Source organism: Callorhinchus milii, unplaced genomic scaffold (assembly GCF_018977255.1).
Source record: "Callorhinchus milii isolate IMCB2004 unplaced genomic scaffold, IMCB_Cmil_1.0 Scaffold18, whole genome shotgun sequence".
In the NCBI taxonomy this organism is placed as follows: domain Eukaryota; kingdom Metazoa; phylum Chordata; class Chondrichthyes; order Chimaeriformes; family Callorhinchidae; genus Callorhinchus; species Callorhinchus milii.
This window is the reverse complement of record NW_024704759.1, coordinates 11,356,410-11,373,257: the sequence shown is the minus strand read 5'-3', so window position 1 is coordinate 11,373,257 and position 16,848 is coordinate 11,356,410. Positions and strand designations below refer to the sequence as shown.

The 16,848-nt window shown below is 41.0% G+C and overlaps 1 protein-coding gene across 2 annotated transcripts in view; it reads left to right on the top strand.

Moving 5' to 3' along the window:
* The window catches only part of helz2a (helicase with zinc finger 2a), a 32,645-nt gene extending 15,947 nt beyond the window's left edge, over window positions 1-16,698 (top strand). For both annotated transcript variants that reach the window (XM_007911670.2, XM_007911674.2), the window contains 12 exons: window positions 659-4,217; window positions 4,695-4,780; window positions 5,206-5,346; window positions 5,583-5,738; window positions 6,271-6,415; window positions 6,870-6,986; window positions 9,039-9,231; window positions 9,879-10,013; window positions 10,286-10,507; window positions 11,204-11,357; window positions 11,527-11,694; window positions 13,141-16,698. In XM_007911670.2, the coding sequence (XP_007909861.2) occupies window positions 659-4,217; window positions 4,695-4,780; window positions 5,206-5,346; window positions 5,583-5,738; window positions 6,271-6,415; window positions 6,870-6,986; window positions 9,039-9,231; window positions 9,879-10,013; window positions 10,286-10,507; window positions 11,204-11,357; window positions 11,527-11,694; window positions 13,141-13,250 (5,186 nt within the window). In that variant the 3' untranslated portion in view covers window positions 13,251-16,698. The remainder of the gene's footprint in view (window positions 1-658; window positions 4,218-4,694; window positions 4,781-5,205; window positions 5,347-5,582; window positions 5,739-6,270; window positions 6,416-6,869; window positions 6,987-9,038; window positions 9,232-9,878; window positions 10,014-10,285; window positions 10,508-11,203; window positions 11,358-11,526; window positions 11,695-13,140) is intronic.
* The last annotated feature ends 150 nt before the right edge of the window (window positions 16,699-16,848 follow it).

Here is a 16,848-nt window from a genome sequence, read left to right as displayed (position 1 = left end):
CTCCCTTCCCATAGTGATCCACACCTGTGTATGCTTTGAGACATTCTCTTATGTGGCATTCAACAGGTTCATTGATTTCTGCAAATATTAAATCGACCACGTTCCAGTTATTGTACATTTTGAAAGTTCCCTGAACGTTTAATCCAATTGTCAGCTGCCTCAGTTGGTAGCGCGCTCACCTCTGACTCAGATGGATGTAGGTTAAAGCCCCATGTTGAGATTTTGAACTCACCTTGTCCAGATTGATGCTCCAATGCAGTTCTGGGGTTGCGTTGTATTGTTGGAGGTGTCGTTTTTCTGATCAGATGTTAATTAGGCGCTATATGAAAAACAAAGATTACAATAATTGTTATTATATAATAACAGATAGCAAATCTGCTCCAGTTTCTTACTTTCAGTCACTGATCAATCTGGGTTGAGTACGAGCATTCTCTCTATCTCTCTCTCTCGCTCTTATCAAGATGTATAACCTTTTCTTATTGCTCAATCTGAAGTGAAATCTCCGAAATTGGCTCAAGGCCTACACTTTAGTGGCACTATTTGTGAGCACATTTCCTTAAAAAGGGGTACACTTGTGAATTTGATAAATTGTGTATAAGAATAACTAAATTCACGAAGACTTGTTTTCTTTTCTTTCTGTGTCTCTTTCTCTCATCAGGAAGGCAGTTCAGAGTGATAATTATTTCTACAGTTCACACTCGTGAAAGTAGTGTTTCTTTAGACACCTGCATTGAGTTTTTCAATGACTCAAGGGTTTTGAACACAGCCATGACACGGGCCCAGTCTTTAGTGATAGTTGTGGGTGATGCTGTGGCTCTCTGCTCTGTTGGAAAGTGCAGCAAAATATGGAAGAGATATATTCAGGAGTGCATTGACAAAAGCGGCATTTACCCAGAGGATCTGTCAATGGAGCATGTTAAACAGGCCATCGCTGATACTGAGAACTGGGCTTCCATGGAGGAAGACGAAAGTGACAGTGATTCATGCGATTCAGATGTAGATGTTGATCCAATACTTCAGGAACTCTTAGATGAGAGCAAGCACGTGACAGTAACAGTGACCGAGGAAGGGATGTTGGACATTGTTAAAGAAGAGGAAACTGTTCAACAGAGAAGGACCGGAGGAACACCAGGGGTCTTCGTTCGCTCTTTGAAGAAAAGCACAAACGTACATTACACAGATTACCCGCTACACATACTGGAGACGCTGCTGACATCCCAGCCCGAAACATATAGGCATTGTGAGATCGTCATGGAGCAGTTCTACAAGGGCTGGGCCATCTCCCTGGATGACAATCATTCACAGCGCATTAAAATCGAAGGCCGTGTTAATTGCGGGAGGTCTTTCCCCGGCGATCAGGTTCTAGTTGAGATTCAGAATTCAGACCATTGTGACAACACCGCTCTAAGTGGAAAGGTTGTGGGCGTGCTGAAGGAAGGTGACTTGCCGAGAATCTTTGTCTGCACAGTTGACGAGTTTGATTCACAGGTAATGGTGCCTGTCAACAAGTGTATTACAAAGATATACACGCCAGGCCATGAAAAATCTCGCAAAATAATTGCCATTCGCAAGCGCAGAAAAGGAAAAATTGTGACAACCGGAACGCTGCACCTGACAGAAGAAATAAGGAGATCTAATCTCTTTGTTGTCGAAATACTGACTTGGCGTGAGGAATTTTATTTTCCGCTGGGAATGGTAACCAAAGTCCTGCCCGCAGCGGTGACGATGGATCAAGGGTTGAAGATACTGAATTTGGAATATCAAGTTCCCGACAGCTACCCGAAGGAAGTAGCCAAGGAATTGGCCAAATGCAGCCAGGAATCTCGGAAAACGTTTGGAGACAATCGAAACGACTGCCGGAATTACCCAACGTTCACTGTCGATCCCAGAGATTCGAAGGATCTTGACGATGCTATCAGCGTGAGAGATGTGGGTGAATATTATGAGATTGGAGTCCACATCACAGACGTGGCAAGCTTTGTGCCCAGAGGCAGTGCCATCGATGTCGAGGCACTGAAGCGGGGACTGACTTACTATCCCCCTTGCAGCGAACCGATCCACATGTTGCCACCAAAACTCAGCCAGGACCTGTGCAGCCTCCTGCCTGGGAAAGACTGCAGGGTCATCTCTCTGTTTGTCCTGGTGCAGAAAGATGCAGACGCATATGTTGATGTTAGCTTCTCACGCTCTGTTATTCGGTCGGATAGAAAACTTTCGTACGAAGAGGCTGAAGATATCATCCGGGATTTCAGTGGGAGCGAACTCAGATTTGATACGCTGGAAGATTCCATTGCCACCGCCTTCCACTTTTCCCGAGTTCACAGAAAGATTCGCCTTCAAGAGGATTGCTACTACGAAAAGCCCGATGAGCACAGACACCCAGGGAAGAGACAGTCACATCAGATGATCGAAGAACTTATGATCATGATGAATAACTACGTTGCTAATTTCCTGATCAACAAATTGCACACCCAGAATGTGACCCCGTTGAGATGCCAGGGGTCTCCTGTTCATCAACAAGTGGCCAATCTGGAAAGTAAACATAGAAACATGATTCAGCTTTCCCTTCACCTCTCTCATCACATCGACAGTAGTCAAACTTTTCCACTTCCACCTGGTCAGAATTTCCAAATCCTGACTGCTTCGTGGAACTGCCTGAAAGAAGCAGCTCTTAACAACGACTTTCACAAGCTGATAGATTTCATCGCAACAGATGATATCCATCCACAGCTTGCACCAGTGGCATTAGAGCTCAGAAAACTTATGCTCAGATCCTTCTTCATACGCTCCAACTCAACCACTCTGTCCAAGCAAGGCCATTACTCTTTAAACCTTGATTCGTATACATGGGCAACATCACCAATTCGCCGATATTTGGATATTATGAACCAGCGCCTCCTTACTGCAGCCATATGCCACGAGAACCAAGAGTACACTCCTCAGGAAACTGATAAATTATGTCATGATTTCAATCGAAAGAACACAAAGGCTTCGGCTTATGAAAAGAAAGCTCAAAGTCTCTACTTAGCAATGCAGCTCAACAATCAGGTGATGCAAAAGCTAGCTTTTGCTGTTAACGTTGAACCACAAAGCAGATTCTTCAAGATTATATTTCCTTTGAACAGCGAGGGCATGCTAGACCTGCATCCCATCCACTACAGATCTCTGCAGCTCGTGGAGCAACCTATATTTGACGAGAAGAAACAGTCAATGAGCTTGGTATGGAAGAAAAGAGTCTATTGCCTGGAAACTAAGAGAAATACTATTCTGCCACCAAAGGAGTTCTCCAATCCACATGTTACGACCATCAGTGGTAACGCGTGGCAGAAATTTGTTGAAGGAGTCAAATCTGAGCAGTTTACCAGAGTGGTTGCTCTTCTCCTGGAAGAAAGCCGGAATGTACAATCCAGGAACAAGGAAAAGTGTTTTGGTAAGATAGTCGTAAGCAAAGGAAGTAACTCAACCATTTCACATTACGTACAGATTTGCCTGGACCTGAAAAATGGGGATGCGTTGCAGTTACAGCTGGCCACAGAGATAAAGTCTGGTTTCTTGGTGCCAGTGATTCAGTTATTAAATATAACGCCAACATTTGAGATTTGTGTCCAGCACGCAGAGAATCCCATCACGTGCTTCGCCAAATATGCCTCCGAATCACCCAGAAGGAAGTACAAAAATGCAAAGGATTACCAAACGGTCTGGCAACCGCTGTGTGAAATGGAAACTGCCTCAAGTGCTGCAGCAGAGAACGAAGCGATTGTCATTTACGATGTGAAGATAACCTGGGCAGGGGACAATGCTGAAGGAAGAAAGCCACGAGGCTCATTTATCATTTCCAAAAAGAATCGCAAAGATTGGCAAATTCATGTTGATTTGAATAAATGCTTTCTGTGCATACGGTGCAGGGATTTGAAAAGAAACCTGCAAGAGAATTCGACCAAAGATGTGGGGCTTCTTTGTCAAGGTTTCAGGGGCCTTCACGTATCAGAAGAATCTCTGAACTCCTCAGAACTGAACATCAATCCCAACAGCTATGTCTGGGTGGCACATGCTGTGACCTCAAACTTCCAAGAAGACCCATCCAAACTGAGTAGATCGACTGAGGATATAGTAGAGTTTACAGTCCACCAAATGTCCATGGACACTATCCCAAAGGAAGTATTCCAGAAGGGCAGAAGTTTCGTGGTGGAGATCATTTCCAAACTTCTTCCGGATATGTAAGTACTGACATTGAACTGACTGAATGTGAATCTTTTCTATCCCATTTACAACATTTTGGAGCCTGATTGTTGAAGCCATGGACAAATGCATATCTACTTTTAAGCTTGGTTGAAACGGGATAACAATGCTAACAGTACGATTTGATATAAAACTATGTGTGCCCCATACAGACCAGGATTTTTGCTTCTTTTTGGTTTGGTTTCTGTACTGAAGGATGTTTCCACAGCACAGCTCAACGAAATAGGCATGTATTCAGCCCTAGATGTTGGAGACGACAGGTCAGGTTGTTATCCCGTTCCAATCAAGCTTAAAAAGAATCTTCAGAAATGCGTAGCAGCAGCAACAAATTACATGTGTATAGCGCCCTTCACGTTGGGAGGTTGTCCCAAGGAGCTGAAAGGTAGAAGCTATTTGCTTAACCCAGTATTAATGCCAGGCCCAACAATGCTTATGATTTCCTTTTGAATTTTCAGACGTAAAGAAGAAGCTGTTTTGGATCTTGCTTATTCTTCTCGACTTGTTCAGTGTATAGCACTGGGCCAGAAGATCCCTTTCAAACGTAAGAATGTTTCTGTTCTCGTATTAAAAATGCAGAACTCCCAGGAAACCCATTTCTGTTGGTGAGAAATTTGGCAATATTAATTTGCTTTAGTTTGATGCATTCTCAGAGGTTCTGCGTTTCAAATATAACGTTAAACCAAAGTCCAGTCCACCTGTTCAGGATGTTAAAGATTCCGTGGCATTATTCAAGGAGTTTCTCCTGGGATCTTGGCTAAACGTTCTCTGGATAAGTTACTCATTTACTTCATGGCTGTTTGCTGTGCTTAAATAGGCAGTGCACATTTGCCAACAAGTACACAGTTATTACACTTGTTATCAGTGAAGCGCTTTGAGATATATTGGTGTTATAAGCACTATGTCAAATGCAAGGATTGCTACTTTTATGATTATTGTTTAATAACTTTTTTTCCTCAAATGCCACAGAACTGAAATCAACAATATTCAACCGGGACAATTATGACATCCCAGGAGTCAACAAATTATTTTCACCACTTAATATGAGTCAAACGCTGGCAATAAGAGAAGCTCTTCAGAATCCATTCACTCTCATTCAAGGTCCACCAGGTTAGAAGATATAATGTAGCTACAGAACATACAGTGAATTATTTTATTAGAATTTGCAACTTATTCTGAATCCAGTAGCTAAGGCTGTGTTTTGCTCATGTAATTCCAGTGTATCAGCCTCTGTCTGTGTATCTGTCTGTCTGTTTATCTGTCTGTGTCTGACTGTGTCTGTCTCTCTCTCTTTATGTTTATATTTAATAGTACTGTACATTCACAACGGTGGTCCTATTTTGCAGGAACAGGAAAAACCGTGGTTGGTGTTCACCTTGTGTATTGGTTCTTTAAGATGAATGAAGAAAATGTCAGCAAGAATAAGTTGGCTTCAGGTGACAGTCCTGAAAAGTGCATTCTTTACTGTGGACCTTCCAACAAGTCTGTCGATGTTGTTGCTGGTAATAGTTTTACTTTTTGCGAATATTCATTGGCACATTTTGGCATTGTGCAACTCCAGATCCGGTTTAGCTGCACAGTTTAGCTGTTTTGTCAAAACTCCCTCTACTCTGCTCCCAAGATGTGACTCAAACCACAATATCAGCAGCTTTCCGTTCTGTCTGAATGTGATTGGCAATTTAATGCCAGAAAATGCCCAGTGAAGTGGTTTATGTCCCTTTGATGGTTGAGATCGTCCCAACTCATTTCACACGAGCGCAACCTTCTTTGAGAGGAAGAGGTATTCCACCCAGTCAATCTGAGCTACACTCAAATTTGAGAGGACAGTATTGCTATTTCATTATGACATCCAGTATTCTAAATATGCAGGGACACACCATTTTATTAAAATACTATTTAACGCAGTATGCGTACGTGACCTTAATGTGCCCAATAAACCTCAGTGCAGTGATACAGCAAACGTTCTCTTGTACATTTGAATATGATTCTTTCTCGTCGGATCGATTGTTAATGAAATCGCATTCTTCCGTACAGAGTATTTGCTGAAATTCAGAACACTCCTGAAGCCACTTCGTATTTACAGTCAGCAGATGGAGAACGTAGATTTTCCATATCCCGGAAGCAACCTAATAGTTTCCAGGAAGTCGCTCAGGGAAGGAAAGCCCAAATCTAACATCAGGTGGGTGCTTCAAAACAAATTTGGTAATGTTTGTTGGTGCATAATTCACTACAGATGCAGCATCACTGCATTTTACACTAAATCTCGTAAAGCTCTTTGAGATGATTCAACAGCGTGATAAAGATTATTATTAATTACATGATCAATAGTGGTCCATTTTGCCTCATTTTGTGATTAGAAATATACTTCAGCGTAATTGATGTTTTTAGAAATGCAGATATGAATGTCCCGTGAAAAAAAAATTGCTATTGATTTTATAACAACAATCCTTGAGTTTGTATTTGACACAGCGCCTTTTCACGTCTTCGAAAAATCTCAAGCCACTTAATAGGATTGACTATAAGTGTAACTGTATATTTTGAATGCAATACCTTTGTGAATTGTCCGGTACATAGTGTATATTGCTTAAGTAGATGTTGCTGATCTACTGACTCCATTTTTTTTTGGGTTTCAGCACAATTACTCTACATCGCAAAATCCGAGAACCAACAAATCCTTTCTCGGCAAAGTTAAAAGTTTTCGATGCACAGATTCAAAGCAATGAAGAAATGACGGAAGATGAAGTTAAACAGTAAGTCAGAATATGTGAATATATTCGCCCACAAATATACAGTCAATTCACTTTACAGCATATTCTGTGAAGCGCTTTGAGACACCTAGAAAACGTGAAAAGCGCTATATCAAATGCAAGAATTACATTATATTTATTATTATTATGATATTATATTATTATATTTATTATTTTAGTGGCAAATTGATTTTAATTAAATGGAATAATCCGTCACCTGCTGAGGTTGCAATGATGCCTTACGGATGCCGCAATTTAAATAAAAAGAGAGAAATTTTGCCCCCAAAAATCCTGACTGGCAGGGTGCTCCTAGCTGGACAAGCAGCGGGAAAGCTTGCCAGACAGTGGTATCAATGACACGCTACGCGTGTTTAACTGGTTAGACTCCAGCAGTTACCCCAATGCATACTCTGGGGTCCCCAAGCTTTGGCTCTTGCCAACCTGCGCCTAACTCTTTAACAGTGAAGATTGAACAGTGAAGTGAAGCAATTGGACATCAAAAACCAGAACACAGTTGGTGAGTTCATGATTCTAGGTTCAGTGGAGAGTCTGAAATATTGACTGTACCTTAGGATTGGAGCAAGTCCTAAAACTTCATCAATGGGTACTAATAAGCAAACAAACAGATTAAGAAGAAACATTGTTATACATTGTAATACGCTGCCACTAACCTAAATAGGCAATATTATGCTATGCGTTGCCTAAATATTGCAGTTAACATATCACATTGTTATTCTCCCAACTAAAACATAGGAATTGATAAGAATGTAACAACAACAACGACAACAACAACAGCAAAATTACATTTATAGAGCGCCTTTCACGACGGGAGGACGTCCCAAAGCGTTGAACAGTCAGGTGTCGGGGCCCGAGCATGTGGGAGGGGTGGGGTTGGGGTGAGGGAAGGCAGAGAGGTGGGAGGGAGTCCAAAGGCACGGTCGAAGAGAAGGGTCTTGAGACCGGCCTTGAAGGAGGTGAGGGAGGAAGCGAGGCAAAGGGACTGTGGGATGGAGTTCCAGAGTGTGGGGGCAGAGGCTGAAAGCCCGGCCACCGATGGTAGGACGGGTCGGGCGGGAGACATGGAGCAGCCGGAGCCTGATGAGCGGAGGGACGGGGGCAGGTTGGTAGGGAGTGAGCAGGTCAGAGAAGGTAAGGCCAGAGATGGCCTTAAAGGTGAGGACGAGGATCTTGAACTCGATCCTCTGGCGGATGGGGAGCCGGGCGAGGGGGGGGAGTGATGGGGTCACGGAGCCTGGTGCGCGAGAGTACACGAGCTGCAGAGTTTTGGATGATCTGCAGCTTGTGAAGGGAAGAGTTGGGAAGGCCGATGAGGAGGGAGCTTCCATAATTGAGACTTGATGTGACGAATGCATGGATGAGGGTTTGGGCAGCCTGAGGGGTGAGGCAATGGCCGAGTCTGGCAATGTTGCGGAGGTGATGGTAGGCAGTGCCGGTAATGGCGCATATGTGGGTGAGAAACGACAGTTCAGGGTTAAACAAGACACCCAGGTTCCTGACTGGCCTAGTGAGGTTGAGTGTGCAGCCGTGGAGGCTGATACTGCCAGCGCCTGAGGTGCAGAGGTGCTGGCGCGAGCATCAGGAGGGCCTCGTTCTTGCTGACATTGTGTTGGAGAAAGTTGGCCTTCGTCCAGGACTAAGTCAATTTATAAGCATTGCTTTTGACATCAGTGGGCTACGGTGTCAAGTTGGAACAAATCTTTATTCAATGGACATTTTCCTCACTGTCAAAGGAGTCTAGTCTTCTCATGGAGCAAATTAACTGCTGGAATTTACCAGACTAGGAATAATAATAATAATAATCCTTGCATTTGATATCGCGCCTTATTACATCTTCGAGTTGCTCAAAGCACTTCACAGAATATACTGTAAAGTGAATTGACTGTATATTTTGCGGGCGAAATGCAGCAGCCAATTGCACAACGGCAGCGTCCCACAAACAGTCCTGGATTGAGTGACCACATTTTTTTTTATTCTGTGAGTGCATAGGTTTAAAGTTCTGCTTCGTCTGGTCTGACACGTGGCATTATTTTTCAGATACAAAAATTTACTCAGTCAAGCACGGAAGTATGAACTTAAGCGGCACAATGTGATCCTCTGCACGTGCAGCTTTTCTTCCAGCCACATGCTGTCGGAGTTGAGTGTGCAACAAATCCTGGTGGATGAGAGTGGCATGTGCACTGAGCCCGAGTGTCTCATTCCCCTTGTTTCACACAAACATGCAGAACAGGTCAGTTACTCTGATAAAGATGTATTTTTTCAATAATAATAATATTAATTGCATTTGATAGAGCGCCACATCATGTCGTCAAGACGTCTCAAAGTGCAATTGATTTCTATCCATAACTTTCCAATTCTGAGACCTTACACCATGGTTCCTTTTTCCAGTCTGGTTGCTATGATAGTCTCTATGACTTGCAGGTCTCTCTCTATCCATCTGCACCAATGGCACTTTACTTTGCAATCAGTGCAGCTTCTGTATGCCCACGACTGGCAACAGCAGGTTTTACAGTTCAAAGAAGCTGCATTTAATCTAATTTATGAACACATTCATTGCGTTTTTTAGAGATTTTCCATCGGTAAGATGCTTAGGACACCAGCAAGCTAATGTTTCTGTGGAGCATTAGGAGTTACGGCACGTTAGTTTGTGTTGTAAGTATCGGGTATTATAGTACACTCTGTTTTAAAAGCTCAGCAGAGCAGAAAATAGCTTTCAAACCCTTGAATGTAAGAATGTACCATGATTATGAAACAGTTAAAACATTGAGGATTGGTTTCATTTCTAACCAATTCCATTCTACAAAGTGAGTTGACTCGTGTCGTTTTACATGGAAGGCACTGTCTAAGTACCAATTACGATGCTTTTTTCCCCTTCAGATTGTTCTACTCGGAGACCATAAGCAGTTGCAACCTATTGTCACCAATGATTTCTGCAGGCGCCTGGGTATGGAGGTATCGCTGTTTGAGCGCCATGTTTTACAAGCTCGAATGCTTGATGTGCAGTATCGGATGGTGAGTATGCATGTTGCTTGCATGCTTAGGGTGATCAAGGTTTCACAGTAATTTAACAGGCAGAATATTGGGGGAGAAATTCCATCTGAATCTATATATTTTTTTATTCCATCTTGAAATAGATTTTCTTTTGAGAACTTTTGAGAATACCCAGCTTCGGAGCTAAGACTGAATTCAACAACTCGATAAATTCTGGATGCTCTGAAATGCTACATAAATATAATAAATCCAGTGCTTTGTGAAAATAATGTGGTTATTTCGTCATTCTCCAGCACAGAGAAATCTGCCAGTTCCCCTCTGAGAAGTTTTATGAAGGAAAACTGAAAACTGGTAGCCAGGTTGATCGCAGACCGCCAAGCATCTTCTGTCACCGTGGGAGCAGGAATTGTCCCACGCTCTTTGGGCACTTGGTGGGGACTGAAATGAGTTTGGTGGTGTCAACTGAAGAAGGAAACGAGAATTCCAGAGCAAACAAATTGGAGGCTGAAAAGGCTGTAAGTAACTTAGGTGGAGCTCTGCAGCTCAGTGGTTAGAGCAATCGCCTCGCAAGCGAGAGACCTGGGTTCTATTCCCAGCAGGGCAAAATATTGGGCAAGTTTCCTTACTCCACATGTCTCTGTTTACCTAGCAGTAAGTAGGAACCCGGATGTTAGTCGATGGGTGGCTCGCTTTTCCGAGGATAATAATAATCCCTCAAAAAACAATAATAATTTGTCGCTTCAATCCACGACTGTTTGTGGGACACTGCTGTGCGCAATTGGCTGCCGCGTTCGCCCACAAATATGCAGTCAATTCACTTTACAGTGTATTCTGCGAAGCGCTTTGAGACATCTCGAAGACATGATAAGGCGCTGTATCAAATGCAAGGATTATTATACATAAACAAAAGGCAAAATACTGCAGCTGCTGGAAATCAGAAACAAAAACAGAAGTCGCTGGGAACACTCAGCAGGTCAGGCAGCATCTATGGAGAAAGGAAAGTGAGTTAACGTTTCGGGTCCACGACCCTTCGTCAGAACTCAAAGGGTCGTGGACCCAAAATGTTGCCTCACCTTCCTTTCTCCATAAATGCTGCCTGACCTGCTGAGTGTTCCCAGCGACTTCTGTTTTTGTTGCAAGGAATATTATTATTGTTCTCAGTTTCATTTCTCTGTCCTGAGCGGATGTTTTGTTCTCTTTCCGACTAATAGGTTCATATCGTGAGACAGCTAATCTGTGCTAGAGTCAAACCAGAAAGTATTGCAATTTTAACACCATACAATGCACAGGTGCAGGAGATAAATAAGTTACTCAACGTTGGGCGAATTACAGGGGTCACTGTGTGTACCATCATCAAAAGTCAAGGTAACTAATGTTTTTTGATTAAAATTGTGTGGATAACCATCACCAACCTGGGCTTGAGATGCCAAATAACCTCCTTCTTTAAAACAAGCATAATTTCTATGATTGATTGATTGATTGATTGAATGAATGATAAGGTACACCCAGAACATTTGTTTATATTTTCTTAAAGGAAGCGAGTGGCGATATGTCATTCTTTCTGCAGTTCGCTCTCTTCCACGCAAAGACGTTGACATTAATCCTTCCAAATCCTGGCTGAAGAAACATCTGGGTTTTATCACTGATCCGAACCAAGTGAATGTTGCACTAACAAGAGCACAAGAAGGTCTCTGCATTCTAGGTGAGTAAAACGGCTCACGTTTAAAGTTTGTAGAAAAACGCTTGGCATGAATTGTACGGTACATTACAATTTACACTTATAAATAGCGTCTATCGGGTGATAATGAAGCAGTTTCCACCTCCCACATTTTTCTGCCTTCACCACTTCCCATTTGACTGCTTTTATTATTATTATTATTATTTTCGCCAATGCTTCACCCTGTCTCACTTCGCCACAAGACACTCTCATAATCCTCTAAATTCTCTTCGTGTTTGGCGTTAATAGGTTTAGCACTTTTGCTAAATTAAAAAAAAGAAGGTTCGAAAATGGTCGGTCAATTGGCAGCATCTACTTAGAAACTGATTGACCTAAATAGTTGTTTGTTTTAACCGTACAAATAGTAATTTCCATAGCAACCATCTGTGAGCGAGGGTGCATGGCTTTTGTTACGGGAACCCAATGCAGGCCCACAACCCTGGCCATTGGATGGAATCCAGACTTATGTTGAGCTTTCCGTCTTGGATGCTCAATTCACAAGTGGGATCCTTGTGAAATAAAAAAAAAGTCATGCTAAATGTGTCTTTTAAAATACCCCAATTCCATTTAGAATGTGCTGGCCATCTCAAAAAAACGTTCTATAAAGTATTGGCTTCATTGGGGCGTTAATAATAATAATAATAATCCTTGCATTTGATATAGCGTCTTATCATGTCTTCGAGACGTCTCAAAGTCCTTCACAGAATATATTGCAAAGTGAATTGACCGTAATTTGCGGGCAAAATGTCATAGTCAGGCCTTCTCTCTGCTCCTTTGCCATGTGGCTGCGGAACACATGCATTGTGATTAATCGATGAATCCCTTTCTTTGATAAAATGCTCTGGTTCCCCAAAAGGCAATGCAAATAGAGATACAGTTTGTGAAATGCAGTGTTAAATCATTCTGTGGATGCTTACTGACACCTACAGGAAGAGCAGGGTTGGTGTGTTATGTGCTGATTGCCATGGAGGATGCAGGGCTGCACATATTTAAAGTTAAAATGGTTCTGAAATTTGCAATGTTTCTATTATGATATGCTGCAAGCTTCACCTCTATACCTGCTCTGCATAATCTTTCCAGGTTGTTTGAAATGATGCTAGAATGTTTTATTCTGTATTTGGAGAGCACAGCATTTTTACAATACAAGGTGCCCACAAAATTCGCAGTCCATCCACTGAGTGTATCCTGTGAAGTGCTTTGAGACGTTTCAATGGCGTGATAAGGTGCTATGATGCTCCTCACACCTTCGTTAAGTATATAGAATATTTCAGAGCTGGTGATGTGGTTTTCTCTGGTAGTTTTTAAAAAGAAAAATACATGTACCTGGGTCCATCAAAGGTGGCACTTGCGTGCACATAGAATTGTTGTGGACAGTGAAAGAAAATAGATGAACTAAGTGAGCATTTTTCTTAGCATTTTATCTGTTTTTAGGAAACGAGCACTTACTGAGGTGCAGTAATCTTTGGAGGGACCTGCTGGCGCATTACAGGGCGAGGAACCGCCTGGTGAAGGGTGAAGAAATTTCCGTTTTGACAACATAGTCAAAACTCAGTAAATCCAAACTGCATTCCCACTGCTGTCTAGAAGTGTCTGTATTTTAATATCTGTGAAAAACATGCAAAGACCCTAATTAGGACGCAGGCCTATACGTATAGCAGACCTTAATTCCAGTTTGGCTAACTTTTACACCTCTACTTTTAACACGAAAGCACACAAATACAAAGCCATTTTACCAGAACAATTACCAAAGTGAAATGCATCCATTTATCCAATCTTTGATTAACGCAGATACGGAAAAATGTTAGATTTTTGTACTCAGTTACACCAATCGGAAAGGGATATCTTCAATCCAGTCATGTACAGTACTTTAACACCCAAATCCACACTGGAGCAGCTTTTAAATATAAGTACTGTTTTCGAAAACAAGTCAAAGGATTTGTTTTTCTAAAGTAACGTGCACATGTAAAATTGATGCTTATTTTTTGAAATGCACTTGCAGAGTGTAAGATAATGCGTTTGAGGTTAACTAATGTCAGCATTCCTATTTTTGTAGTAATTTTAGAGTTTATAATGTTTCAAATGTTTTGTGGACCAAAAAACAAAGAAAATATTTGCACTTGCCACTGGATAGAGAGGACAATACTTTATTTACGTCGTACTCAAAATTGTACTTTTTATTGATACTTTTAAAGAACCAATTTTACTACTACAGCCTAACTGTTTTTAGAACTTTTTTAAAAGAACGATTGGCTTCATCGGTTTTGGCTTCATGCATTCCATGTCTCCTGCTAACAAAGAGAACGTTTGGATGATTCCATCGAGTCTTTGGCAGCGACAACTGAATAGATTTCATTCAATATGAAGTTCTGGTGACTGTCAGAGGTGGCCAAGTATTTAGTAAGCATTGCTGAACTAGAACCCAAATCTCAGCATTTTGACATTGTCGGTGAGTTTGAGTGCCTCTACGCTACAAAGGGTTTCTACCACTTGAGGGCCTTAGTGAGCTAGTCATACGAAAATATTGGAGATGGTTCCAATCATAGGAAGCTATTGTACTTGCAAACCAGCTTCATTTTACACAGCCCCCAAATTAACCCCTAGACTTTTAACTCCTTTAGAATTTACCTCCAATGACTATCCATGAAGTAAACTTTTTTTTCTTTCTTAAGTGTGTTCTTTTTCCATTTTATTGCCTGGTCTGTTTAATCTCTCAGGTCTTTCTCTGCTTTTGAGAGGATGAGACTTCTTTTTTGCAAGATTAGTTACTCCTGTTCTTACCGAATTGACATACCAGGTTGAATTTTTTTATGAAGTAATTTCTTTGATCCAGACATTCCCACTGTTGCATTAATTGGAGCCTGAGCAAGTATTCCAGTGAATGAATATTACCAAACTTCCAGTGTGGAGAAAGTGGTACAAAGCAATGATAGCTTCCTGTCGGTCTTCAGGGAGAATTTATATTTTGCTAAGACAATCAAATTCACTGAATAAATAATTACACAGTTGTGAAATTAAGATTACTTGATGGTTCCTGTTATGTTCATTGAAACAACTGTTAGACAGAAATAAAAACAATCAATGCAAAATAGAAAGTGCTATTTGGGATTGGACTTTTATAGGTAAATTTGTTTTCGAAAGCTACACACTGTAGTTATGCACAGGCTCTAACACTGTTTGTGAACGCCAGAGAGTTTTGTAAACTACAATGCAATTTCCTTATGCTGTTATGAAACTAAATTGTCATAATATTTTAATGAAGTGACTTTTTCAGTGAATTAATCTTTTGTTTGATTTTTGCTGCGTGCCAAATGTTTAGATTTAGGCTGCTTTGCAACACGCAAGAATTTTAAGCAAAGTCTTATTTTTATATACATGTTCTTTAAACTAAGTTTTTTTTCCCCCAATAGTGAGCACTTTCCACCATTGATCCTTTTGCAGAGTCTGCTGACTCTGGCGTCTCTGTGTTGGGCAGATTTGCCATGCTAGATCTTTCTAGAGGCAGATATTCAAGATTTCTCTTGAAACGGGTGAAATTCTCAGCCACAACCCTCAGGTTTGAGGGAGAGACAATTTTGAGGCAGGACTTAATTCGGAGTTTCATCCTCACTTTTCAGCGCTGACAGTCCACTTGCATTTAATATCATTTCCTGATGCACAATTGACATCAAGCAGCAATAATTAGAAAAATAAATCAAACCGTTCATTTTACAGATACTTTGTAATCAGCACACTAATTAGCACTGCACTAATTTATAATTACAAACTTCTTTTAAAAAAAATGAGATTTAAATAAGAGGAAACGTGATGTGGACATGAGCTAGAAGAGAATAGAGGGATTTGGGAAAGAGGATTAGGAGGGTTGGAGGCTCATGTGGAGTATAAACACCGGCATAGACTACTCGGGTTGAATAGGCTGTTTCGGTGCTCCAAGTGATTCTAAATTGAAGAAGTAGTTTCTAGCTATCTTAGCTATCAGCAGATTTTATTGCCATGATTTCCAGTTAATATATGTCCCATTCCATCTGCCTTCTGATTTTGTTTTCTAGGAAGGGACAAATATGTTTCGGTCTGTCATGCCACCTGAGCTGGAAATGCAAGAGAGAGAGAGAGGGGGTGGGGGCTACGAGGTTAAGGATATGCAAGCATATCAATGCATTCATATCATTTTCAAACTATACTCCTTGAAGGAATTGAATTTATAGCAAATTATATTTTTGGAGGCTCTCTTAAGTTGTGATGAATAGATTCTGAATGTTCTGATTTTACCTGCAAAACACAGGTTAGCAAGTTTCTTTGTGTCTCTAGTCTGAACATTTTTACCAACATGTTTAGTAGAGGTGTGTGGTGTCTGTGTTTTACATTCCCTTATTCTAAAGTATCAGGTTACAATATTGTGCTTGATATAGATGTCAACAAATCAAAGTACAGTGTTAAGTGCCATTATAATAATTTGAGACTTTTTTAAATAAATTATTTGTATGGTAGGTTATTCTTTCTCTGGATTATATTTTATCAATTTATGTTTCTTAAAGGTGCCATCTTTATTTTGCTCAGTGTCATGTGGAAACGTTAATGAAGTTGTGCTGATGTATGTTTTGTATTTGAAAGTAGATGCAGTGCATGTACTGGTTAAAATACGTAATCTCACATCAGATTCATGTAAATTGTTGAATGCTTAGCTATCAAGTGCGAAACGCATTGAATAGCAATCTTGAACCCCTCCTCTCTGCACTGGAAGTTGATAGTCATGTTTTAATAGGAATAGAATCAAAATATCTCAATGTTCTTAAAAATATATATGGTTAGCATATTCCTACTATGAAAATGTGAATTTTCTTTATTGGGTAATAAAAAGACTACTTTTTACAATTTTGTAAGCGATTGAAGAATAAATGTAATGTAGGGAATTTCCGATTTAAGATTTATTTTGTGGGTTAGTTCAGTCTTGGACTGGGCAGCAATATCATCAAATAAACTGTCTGAAGACCATATGAGTTTGGCACAATTGTTGTATTTACCTTCCCTCCGTAAGCTGATGAAGATCTCCCTTCAAAGAGATCTCATTGCCTTGTGACACCCTCTTGCAATGTTCCCGCATGCAAAGGACATGGCCAATGATGTGGTTATCCTATAACAGCA